The following is a 12,211-nucleotide window of genomic DNA, read 5'->3' on the forward strand; positions in this document are numbered from 1 at the left end:
CTGTCACTGCTCATTCTCTCTCTTACTTTATATTTCATTACCTGTACTTTCCTCCCTTACCATTCCCGCCCAAATCCTCCATTAATTTACAAAGCACAAACAAGAGACTCGGACAACCTGCAAGCAGTTGTGATATGAACATTATTTCTCCTTCTATCCCTCATTTATTAGTTTGGTCTGTGCCCATTTTTAAAACCATAGGCACTGCAAAACACATATAAATAGCATTATCAGAGCTGCCAACCTTTGGAAGTACAAATTGGTACTCAGCACCTCCAAAATTAGTATTTTACCATCAAAATTAGTATTTTTCAACCGGCCTTCCTTTCACCGATTAAAAACCTATTGATGTCGTAACGCAGCGCAAATGCATACCGTAAAGACCATATTTTTGGTGTAATTAGGTTTTCATATTCAATTATACATGTTCATCTATATACCTTGTTTTAACTGCAAACTCAGTTCTTTTTAGTTCCAAGCTCTTGCTTCAGCCACAAAATCACCTTGAAGATTCACAAACAAGTGACTATAAGCCACTCCATATAAAATGATGCACTGAATTCACAATATGGCTCTTGTAAAAATCTGCAATAATGTAGTACTATTAAAGTAAACATACATACATGAACAACTAACACAATGAATGGAGAATTTTAAAAGTTAAACATAGTTTTGCATAAAATATTGAATTTGATATTATTTCTGTGCAACTATTTCCTGTAATTGAAATTACAACAAAAACTATTTCTTTAAAGGGTTCTCCTTTGAAATTTTAATTCTCATATTGAATTTGAAATTCATACTCAATATGATGCATTTGAAATATTGAATACATCGGCTGTGACTCTAGCTTCATCAGGGTCCTCCCAAGTAATCATCTTGAATACATTTTGAACAGGAGAGGTATGTCACGCATGACACTGTGGTGGGATCAGTGTGTGCTGGTGTGTGTATGGCGGTAAAATGGCGATTGGATGACAAAAGTTGCTATCGATACTTTCATCAGTAAAGGACATATTTCTAAATAGCAGTCAAAACAAAGAAGAAAACAAAAGTCAATTCCATTGTGCTTTTAGTAATGCCTATGTGTTATTCTACCTTTCTTTTTTATAAAGAGCACATCATTTTCAAAGTCCAACATGAATAATGTATCTTGATAATTTCTCTTGACTTCTTAAAATTAATCATATATAATCGACAAAATTCAATCTAATCTAAAATCATTCTCTTCATTCATTGCAAATGATATGGTGGTCTTTCATTACTTTTTAAACCTAGTGAGTAGTGAAAACAGCAAATGCATCTTGCAGGACATCTGAAATAAGCTACCGGGAGTAAGTAAAACAATGCTTTCCTCTGAAAGTATGGTAATCAACCTCTTGATGGCAGAACTACGTCTTCTTTTTCTTTAAAAATATACAATAAATATAACCCATTATGAAATCTATCTTAACATTTCCCCCATTGATTGATTATATTTTCTGTTTTATGCTTTTTGTTACATCTGTCTTCAATAAAAGGACTCTTTAGGAATATCTTGATATCAAAAGTTTAGTTTGTTTTAGATGCACATATTCATGAAATCAGTATGAGCAAGGATGGTAGCTATTACCACAAGAACAACATTTTCTTCAAATGTTTTACCTTGTGTCCTGATTTGAAAAAAACCAAACATATTTCAGAAACACACCTCCAGCTAATATGGAATGTTCTTTGTTCAAAAATGGCTTACGGTATATTCTAATTTCTTCACTGCTTGTTAAAAGGTAATAGGCCATAAAAATCAGTATACATTATCATATATTTGAGTACCGTTTGTTAAATCTTATCTTGTCAAAGCTTTAAAAGAAATATAAATGGAAGTATACACTTTTTTTTTTTTTTTTACTTCTCTCTATTGAAATTCATTTACCCGCATTCTGCAATCACACTTATGAATTGAGCTGCAAGTGAAAATGTCCTTTGAAAAGATTATGAAAAATCTTCTTAACATTGTTTAGTTCTTTCTCAATTAAATTCCTCAATTCCCATACTTACAGCGCTGTTGTTTATTTACAAGATCTTTGGTATTTTGCCTAAAAAAATAAATCTTCTGCTAGAAAACAATGTATAAAAAATAGAATAGGATAATCTGACAAATCAAAGGTATTCTCTATCATGTCACATGTACAATGATATATGTACTACCATGTCTTTGTAAAATTGAGATGGAAAAGTAAAAAAGAAATGACCTGCCAGTGTCATAAATAAGGTATAAAATTATGCTCATCTGACCGTTATTTATTGCCCAAAACCCCTGAGCTTCCGGGGGCTCCGCCCCCTTGACCCCACCCCAATTCGTTACCTGCCAGTGTCACAATAAGGTATAAAATTATGCTCATCTGACCGTTATTTATTGCCCCAAACACCTGAGCTTCCGGGGGCTCCGCACCCTGAACCCAACACCAATTTGTGTCCTGCCAGTGTCACAAATAGATATAAAACATATGCTCATCTGACCATCATTTATTGCCCAAAACCCCTGAGCTTCTGAGGGCTCTGCCCCCTGTTGACCCTATGCCAATTCGTGACCTGCCAGTGTCACAAATAAGGTATAAAATTATGCTCATCTGACGATAATTTGATGTATAAAACCCCTGAGCTTCCGAGGGCTCTGCCCTGGGAAAAAAACGTGTAAAAATTTTTCCTTTTTGGGTAGATTTTTTTAAATGTTTTCAAAATTTTCAAAGGCAAACAAAAATAATAAGTGCTTACTCCCCCCAACCCCACCCCCTCCCCCCACTGATCGGAATATTGGCCTGTACGTTTTTCAAATTTTAGCACACTAAATTTCAAATTGATTTCAAATTTGGGCCCCCACCCCTAAGAAATCCTGGATCCGCGCCTGGTCGTGACGGTCACTGCCTCAGGATTGACCAATCAGCGGATGGACATGGCCTTACGCAGACGACCCCAAAACCAAGGTCGAATATCCTGTTTGGTAAAGTCACACAAATTGATGTGTTGGATGATGAGAGGACGCTCACATGGCTTGACGAGGATGGGGATGATCCGTCTCTTCCTTGCACCTGAAATCATCATCAATATCAATATAAATAATAAATAATCATAGAAATGTACACATTTATATTGATTTCTATTGTACCTTAGCTTTTTTTATAGAAATAAAATGAATCTATAATAGACCCTTTTTGTAATGACATCAAATTTAATGCACAAATCTTTGTTAAATTCCTTGTACAAAATATATCATTCACCTGTTACGAATAATCGTATTTTAATAGTCAGAATGCAAAATGCTTACATCAATTGGTAGGAGGTACAACAAAAATGTATAATGTATACAGTTTGCATTCTGACTATTGAAATACATTTATTTGTAGCAGGAGAATGAAATAATAGGCACTAAAGAAAGATTAATGCGTTAAATTAGATTACATTGTGAAATTGGTCTATCTGCATCACAAATAAGTTTAAAGTTTCGGGGTAAATATATTATATCAATTATGAGATGAAAGCAGGTTACTAATGTAACTGTTTTTCAGATACTGATTTAGAAAATAACAAAACACTCCTATGCAAGAGCCAAACTCCCTTTCCAGTATTGATGATTTCACTTGTTCGCATCACAAGTGACTTGATTGAAATCAAGAATCCACTTCAATCCACCATCTTTCCCTGTGATTTGGAACTCAATCCCCAAAGATGTCTCTGAATGCAAGTCAGTTAATTCTTTCAAAAAAAAGTTGAAGCAGTTTCTTCTCAAATATGTTTAGTTATTTATCTTTTGTTTATATTGTGTTATATGTTTTTTTTTCTTTTCTTCCTCTTCTTTTTAAATTTTTTTATTATTAATTTTTTTGTTTTTGCTTTTGTTTTTGTTTTGTTATCTTTGCTTTACATTATGCTATGAATGCTTTGGGAACTACACTTGTACAAGGCCTAAGGGTTTTATTTATGTAGTTCCCCATTTCATTATCTAAATTTGTTTATGAATTATTTTGTATCTTTTGTATCAATGTAATTTTTAATTGAGAATGAAATAAATGAGAATTAAATTGAATCTTGACTCACCAGGTTCTAGGGAAACGGCAAATTTGGTTTGAAAGTCACAGCTTGGGCTCTGGAGAAACTCGGGCGATAGAATTACCAGCATTTTATTGCACCTGATGAATGAATGAAAATGAGAGAGGTTGCAATACAATAGACTATTCTACACAAGACTGACCACAATTATTATGTTAACACTACAGGCAATGCATGTTCAATGTTTTTTCATTTTCATGTCAAATCCTTTGAATTTAAGATTAAAAGTGCCAAGTAAATGGTGCAATACTATACACACATGATTATGTACTCAACCATATGTCACATGGTTAAGTTACACTACAAATACCCAACACAACAGCTTAATTAGTAAACAATAGCTTTAACAAAAAGAAGTAAAAAGGAGGAATATGAACAAGCGAAACCCAAAGCTGCTCAAAAGAGAGTATCAAAGGAGATATTTGCATTACAAATCATTGTCATCGTTTCTTTTCTCTCTCTCTCTCTCTCTCTCTCTCACTCTCTCTGTGTCTCTCTTTCTGTCTCTGTTTTTGTCTCTGTCTCTCTCTGTCTCTCTCTCTTTCTCTGTCGATCTCTCTCTTCCTCTGTCAATCTCTCTCTCTTTCTCTGTCGATCTCTCTCTCTCTTTAATAATAATTATAATACCGTAAATTGTTTCTTTTATAGCGCTATATCCAATTTACAACTGATCAAAGCGCTTTACAAAACAAATACATCGATGAATTAAAACTCAACAAAAATATGATAGAAAATGTAATGCTGTTAATTATAATGTAAATAGGTGTGTTTTGAGATGTTTCTTAAACACTTCAATTGACATACTACAGCGTAATTCACAAGGTAACCTAGTCCTCATTTCCAACGCCCCACTTCCTCTTTCTACCGGTATTCCAAATCATGGTTGGTATACATCAGGTACATAAATATTGGTTGTGTCAACAGGGTTTTCCCATGATTCTGAACTTTGGGAATCAGTGTCCACCAGGCTAAGTGATTTTTCACTTATTCCATCATTATCTGACATAGAAAGATTACACCAAAGAATTTGTACAAGCGAAACCTAAAGATGCTCAAAACAGAGTAACAAAGGAGAAATTTGTATAATTCATTTTCATCTTTTCTACTCTCTGTCTCTCTGTCTCTGCCTCTGTCTCTACCTCTCTCTGTCTGTCTGTCTGTCTCCCTCTGTCTGTTTCTCTCTATTTTTTCCTCATTTCCAACGCCCCACTTCCTCTTTCTATTCCAAATCATGGTCAGTATACATCAGGTACATACATATTGGCGCTGTCAACAGGGTTTTCCCATGATTCTGAACCATGGGAATCACAATGTCTACCAGGCCAAGTGATTTTTAACTTTATTTCACCATTATCTGACATAGAAAGATTACACCATGAACTCTCGACTTTCCCTTCGCATCCTCCCTTATAGATGAGAATAGTCGACCTAAAAGTCTACACACAACATATTTCCAAGTGTTCGAGATGAGGGGGCCAGAAGAAGGGGTCGGAAGGGGAGGGGACTTCCTTAGCCTGATAGCAAAGCTATATTTAAACCTCAATGACATTTTCTTAAAGTTAAAGCCCCTCTGCACTAGTTTTGTATGAAGAGATTAGATCTTCCTGCGAGGTCACTGGCAGGTGGTTATCTCATCAAATCAGCTCTCAATTAACATAAGAAAAAAGGGCATCATGGGGAATCAACGGGTACCGCTTAGGCATTGCTGGCTGTATAGATGGCGCAAGTAGCTATAAGTAGTGCAGTGGGGCTTTAAAGTTAGTCTCTGTTCCTACTCCTATCCCGATCCGAGTCTGGAGATAACATTTCTTATTCAGTGATCTACCTGTTTTTAATTATTTCTGCAGTGACGAGAGCATGCGAGCCTCCTGGTAGCAGATCTCTTTGATCGATGCAGAGTTTGTAGTTATGAGGCTTGGATTCCAACTGGCTCCTCAATTGCTGTACAAACTCAAGATCAGCCATAGCAAAACAAACGTAAGCATCAAACATCTCTGGTGGACCTGAGAGGAAAAAAAGAAGAAGATTGATTGCAAATAAGGATAACTTCATATTTTCTTATTTTTATTTATTTATTTATTTATTTTTTTTTTGGGGGGGGGAGTCATGAGTTCATAGTCATAATTATTCTTTAAAGCCCCACCGTACTACTTGTAGCTACTTGCTCCCTCTACATAGGAAACAATGACTAAGTGGTGACCGCTGGTCCCCCATGATCCTCTTTTTCTTATGTTAATTGAGAGCTGAGTTGATGAGATAACCACCGGTCAGTAACCACGCTGGGTGGTCTAATCCCTCTTGGCCAAACTAGTGCAGACAAGCTTTAAATCAAGTTATTCAAGAATATTGGCAAAACAATTATCATACACAGTATTCATACAGTATAATCACTCTGACAAATGTTCATAAATCTAGTAATCTACAAGTGATTTTAAAGAGAGAGTTCTTGAGTTTCACCTCGCGATCATGAATTTCTCAATATCCTGAATGAGTTAGAGTCCTGTTTGAAACATAAGATTCTAATGCATGTACGGTATATTTGAATACACAGATTTATTGCACAATGTTCTAAAAGACCAATTCAATCGTTATGAGGATTATTTATGTAGAAAAGAGCTATTTGAAATGGAATGGAAATGTTTTTCTTACCAGATGGGGAATCATTGAGTGTGATTCCTCTCAGCTCGTCTGATGTAGATGATGCAAAATTACCAGTAACTAAAAACAAGATCATTGTGATAATAATCATTATTTTATATGGTAGGCTTTATATTGCAAAGTCACTATTCTTTATGGGTTAACAATTTGTGTGTGAAAAGTACATGCTCAAATAAACTTTGAACAAATGAAATATTATTATTAGCTTACATCGAAGACTAAAATACACTGATAGAAAATAAAATGTTTACTGGTATCTTAAATAAAAGGCAGCCAGGAAGAACCATAAGAAACCAATTACAAAGCAGTTGTATCATTCATTAATATGTTATAAAGCAGTAAGCCCTATTGACTAGCAATCCCAGTGCTTAAAAATAAAAAAAGTTTTAAGGTTTAGAGCTTACCCTCTGGTACTTGAATGGGATCTCTGGCTTCAGCTTGAGTTCGTTTCCACCGCTTACAGTCTTCTTCTATTTTTGGCAAATATGATTAATAAAAAGGTTTTTTTTTAAAGCCAAGTGACAATAAATTCAGTTCTTGTCTGGGATTTTCAAACACCAAAAGTTTTACTGCATATTATCAAATTTAACACTGTTATGTTATTTTCTTTTGGTGATGATCAACGCGCCGTGTGAAAAGAACCTAACTTAATGTCTTCAGAATGTTGTGTTACTCTGTAATTAGTGATATGCAGTTTCATTAGTCATAATGCAGTACAGGTAAATTTCATAATTGCTTTTGAACTAATGAGTACGGTCTTTAATATTATACAATCTTTTGCAGTACAACTGAACTTCATGCATCTAAATATCTCCCCCCCCCCCCCCCCCCCCCCCCCGTAAAAAAAGAAAAAAGTGGAGAAAAAAGAAAATGGTGAATAAAGTGAAATAGAAGACAAGACAGTCGACCCAGTATTTAAAAAAAAAAGAACAAAAAAAAAGGGCAATACATACAGGTATATCAGATATTTACTTGAGGAAGGTATAATACTGAATGGTCTCTAGGGTAGTAGATCTCCTCATTAAAAAAGTCTCCATACGATTATATTATATTTATGATTTATTGTTTTCAGTCACAAAATAAATATAACAATCTTATATTTATATTGTAAATTCTTTCCTTCTGAATACAATCATGCAGCATCATACCGAATAAGAAAGCAGTGTGACCAAGGTAAGAAACAGAGTTGAAGAGACAATTAAGAATTACAACTACAAGTAGTTACTAAATACACAAAAAGGTGTAGTGATATATTTATTATAGGTCTACCGTCGATAGATCTATTAATCTATACCACTTTTCCATTTTCTCACCAAGAAATGCAGGCAGTTCATGCAAGACATCATGTCTTTCAATCTTCTCTATGATATCAAGGAGCTTTCCAACATTACTCCCGGGTTTGGTGCACCAGGCAGATAAAACTTTGGCTACTGGATCGGATTCAAGAGCAAAGTTCTGAATATGAAGTTGATAACTGAATCCCATTTCTTCGGCCATATCCCTCCAGTCGCATGATCCAGGTCTTGGAGGGCGAAGGTACTGAGAGAGAATGTTTGTTGTTCTCCATCCGATTCCAGTCGCAGGCATGCTGCGCTCGATCTTATTAATGTTCTCATCTTTCGGTTCTTTCTCAGGTATTTCTGCCGCCATTAATTCCAAGCACCCACTATTACCGTCTTCGAGGGTAGTTGTTGCCTTTTCCAGCGCCGAAACTGCTGGCGCGCACGAGAGGGATTTGTCGCAAACCTGACTGTCGCGGTTGCTGCTGTCTGCAGCTGGTCTTTTACTGAGAACCACTGCACCACAATCTCTCTCTGAGTCACCTGGCAAATGTAGCTTCACCGTTAAATCATTGAAATTCATCGTGAGATAATATTTGACGAGGTCACGCTCCAGTTGTAAAAAAATTATATTGTTCCGGAACGGAATTTGTATATTACACGGCCACGGTGCTTATTACACGCATTACGTAGAGAAACTTCCGGGTACGGGTTGCTATTCGAGGTGACGCCGCGAAAGTGAACTTTTCTCTAATTCAGACTTTTCTGCAAATTCACGTTGAAAAGATTACACATAATATCATATCATATATTCAGTGCTGTATTGCTATACCTTACACATAATATGGTAGGCAGTAAATAAGACATTTTAGCAAGTTAAGTTCATGAAAGCTTAAATTACTAAATTTGATTAGAAGTTTGAATTTTAAGGGCTGTAAAAAATAATGAGCGACGCATTTCGGAAAGGGGGTTTCAGGGTTCAGGGGAATCCCCCTTGCTGCAGTCCTCGATCCATTCTTTTAGCACACGTGGAGAGGAGGAGAAGGGGGGGGGGGGGGGGGGTGGAGTCTGCCTGTCTGTGTCGGTTCATCCTTACCCCCCCCCCACCCCCATCACACATACACACTCGTCCTTCTAGGCCTACTTACATTCTACATTTATTCTACTACTGCTTTATTCCTATAAGGGGTATTTTGATTGTTAATAGTAACTTTGGAAACGAATTAGATCCTAGGATTTATAAATATAGGATTCATGCTACTCTTAAAAATTTGATAATAATTATAATAATAAATCATAATAGTAATGATAACAATCATAATAAAACAGTTCTCACAAAGACTCACATAGTTATTACCTTTAAAGGTCTCAACGCCCTTAGGAAAAGGGAAGCAAGAAGCAAAAAATAGAAAAGTTGCAGGAAAGCGTTATTTACTACCAATTCGGAATATCAAGTAATGAAATAAATATGTAGAGCAGTTTGAATTATTGAACTGTATCAGCTTGTTTTACTTTATGGGGTATATTATTCCGTCGTTCAGGGTTGCATGCTCAGTACCCTATTAACCATAACACAATGTTTGACTACAGATATAACTGAGCCATATACAGGTAGGTCTTTCTGCAGTACAGTACATTACATGTTTTCTTCCTTCATTTTCTTGTATTATTATTTTCTTCTAAAATAAATCCCCTTCCAAGGATACACATCTATAATCAGCTGCCTCCCTTGGTCTGTACCCTGGAGCTCTCTGCCCTTCCCTCTCCATCTCTCTATTAACTCTATTAACATCCTTTCTCTCATCTTCTCTCTCTGTATCTCTCTCTCTCTCTCTCTCTCTCTCTCTCTCTCTCTCTCTCTCTCTCCTCTCTCTCTCTGTCTCTCTGTACCTGTCCCTGCTCTTTCTGTCTAATTACCTATTCTCTCTATCCTTATCATCACCACCCAAACCAAACCTTGACAAAGCACAAAAAAGAGACTCAGACAACCTGCAAGTAGTTGTGATATGAACATTATTTCTCCTTCTATCCCTCATTTATTAGTTTGGTCTGTGCCCATTTTTAAAACCATAGGCACTGCAAAACACATATAAATAGCATTATTAAAGTAAACATACATACATGTACAACTTACACAATGAATGGAGAAATTTTAAAGTTAAACATAGTTTTGCATAACATATTGAATTTGATATTTTTTCTGTGCAACTCTTTACAACAAAAACTATTTCTTTTCAACAACCTTTAAACACTATATGCAGATCTTGTATTACTTTGTAAACCTAGGCAGTAGAGAAAACAGCAAATTCATCTTGTAGGAAGTCTGAAACAAGCTAAGTAAAACACTTTAATATCTGCTTTTTTCTGAAAGTATTGTATCAACCTCTTGAGTGCAGAACTATGTCTTCTTTTTCTTCAAAAATATACAATAAATATAACCCATGATGAAATCTATCTAAACATCCGACTCACAATATCACTGAGGTAAAACTCTACGGGGTTATAAACTCATCAACCTCTGACAAAATTATATACAGACAAACACACATTTCAATGCCAAATATACAAATAAAACATTTTGGTGAACTTGTGAATACATAGAGATAAGGCTATCGTGAAGTGACATATTCATTAAAATAACAAAACGACCATGAAGGCCAATTACAAGTAGACTAAGTGGATCTTACCTTGTAATTTTAAACTTATATCTAACTATGAATATATTAAAATTGCAAGTAATATATCTCACCCTGTATACATTTTGTTTCAAATTGCAAAAGAGACATTTCTTTAATTGCAGTATTTCTGTCTTATAAAATAACACATTTATACCTACCTATCCCATGAACCCACACCCTTATGCTTGCGAGAAACTTTCATGAATTCTGTGAGTGGTCCAGATTCGTCCCATTACTGAATTTGTTTAATTTACAAGTTCCAAGCAGTGGATTTTTCTGGAGGTATAGTACATGTAACTCTATAGGATAAGAGAACACCTAATAATGCATACGTCTTTGTGAAAAGCCTCGATACAAGTCATTTCATTCATCTGTTACGAATAATTGTATTTCAATAGTCAGAACACAATCTGCATACATTAATTGTTGCTAGGTAGGAAAAACATTATGGCTTGCCCTGCCTAACAACACATAATATATGTATTTCGCATTCTGACTATTTCAATACAATTATTCATAACAGGTGAATGAAATATTTGTATTGAGGCATCCACAAAGACGTATGCATTAACTTTGGATGCATTATCCAAGAGGTCTATTAATAGGAAAACAAATTATTATTGATATAAAAAAAGCGGAAAACAAAGGAAAAAACGGTGAGCGGTTAAGATGACAGAAACACACAACGTAGTAGCACACATTATTATACCTTGTGCGCAGTCTTCTTAAAAAAATTAATCAACATATATAACCTCAATCTATTTTGCAGTTGTTCAGGATTTAAATTAGCATTTTAGGAATAATTAGAAGCATATTTTTTATGACATGAACCATCTTTCATCAATTTATAACTTTATGCAATGTGAGGCGGGAAGGGATATTTTTAATCAAAGAAACGGTCGTCCCTTTTAGTACCCCGGCATGTCTTATGTAAGCATCACAATGTTATTATTATTTGATACTAAAGAATTTCTGAACAGAGAGTAAACTTCACAAACTTTTTTACACACCACAAACAGAAGAAAAAAAAGTTATACAAATCTCCTGACATTGCAAAATGATTGTGACCTTGGCGAAATACAAAAATTGTGAGAAAAAAACCCATTGAATGATTAAATAAACAAACTATAAGTATATATCAGCAACATGACCCCCCCAAATTGTTCTTTCGATAGCTCACAATAATTGTTCAATGGGGAATATGGTAACTATTTCAGATTCCAATACCATCTAGCACTACTATTATGATTGATTTAAAATTAAATTAAATTTAAATGATTATTTAAATTTTGATATAAATTTGAGTTTGGTAGGAAATCATCTTAAGGGTAATTCATTTCCACTGTAGGTTTAGTATGATTATCACATTAAAAAAATCTTGTGAAATCAGTTGAACAAAGTAACGTATACATTATATCAATATCAGACGATGAATGATAAAACCATGCAGTTACGGATAATTTAATGCTGACAAAAATTGGTTAATTTCATTGTTTGAAAGAAGTAGAA

General features: G+C 34.9%; 1 protein-coding gene across 1 annotated transcript; it reads right to left on the bottom strand.

The window, feature by feature from the left end:
• Positions 1–2,792: 2,792 nt before the first annotated feature.
• On the bottom strand, positions 2,793–8,720 carry LOC575153 (myeloid differentiation factor 88). The gene is made up of 6 exons (XM_031000183.1): positions 8,058–8,720; positions 7,149–7,214; positions 6,736–6,804; positions 5,912–6,089; positions 4,075–4,166; positions 2,793–3,068 (listed from the first exon to the last, which is right to left on the bottom strand). The coding sequence occupies exons 1-6, from the start codon at positions 8,605–8,607 to the stop codon at positions 2,920–2,922; spliced, it is 1,104 nt and encodes a 367-aa protein (XP_030856043.1). The 5' UTR covers positions 8,608–8,720; the 3' UTR covers positions 2,793–2,919.
• Between the last annotated feature and the right edge of the window lie 3,491 nt (positions 8,721–12,211).

This window comes from Strongylocentrotus purpuratus, unplaced genomic scaffold (genome assembly GCF_000002235.5).
Source record: "Strongylocentrotus purpuratus isolate Spur 01 unplaced genomic scaffold, Spur_5.0 spur5_scaffold_6, whole genome shotgun sequence".
Classification (NCBI taxonomy): Eukaryota; Metazoa; Echinodermata; class Echinoidea; order Camarodonta; family Strongylocentrotidae; genus Strongylocentrotus; species Strongylocentrotus purpuratus.

Coding starts and splice junctions, on each gene's coding strand:
- LOC575153 (XM_031000183.1), bottom strand. CDS start 8,607: ATGAATTTCAATGATTTAACGGTGAAGCTACATTTGCCAGGTGACTCA. Junction 6,805..7,148: donor TCCCATTCAAGTACCAGAGG/GTAAGCTCTAAA, acceptor TCTTGTTTTTAG/TTACTGGTAATTTTGCATCA. Junction 6,090..6,735: donor ACTCAATGATTCCCCATCTG/GTAAGAAAAACA, acceptor TTTTCCTCTCAG/GTCCACCAGAGATGTTTGAT.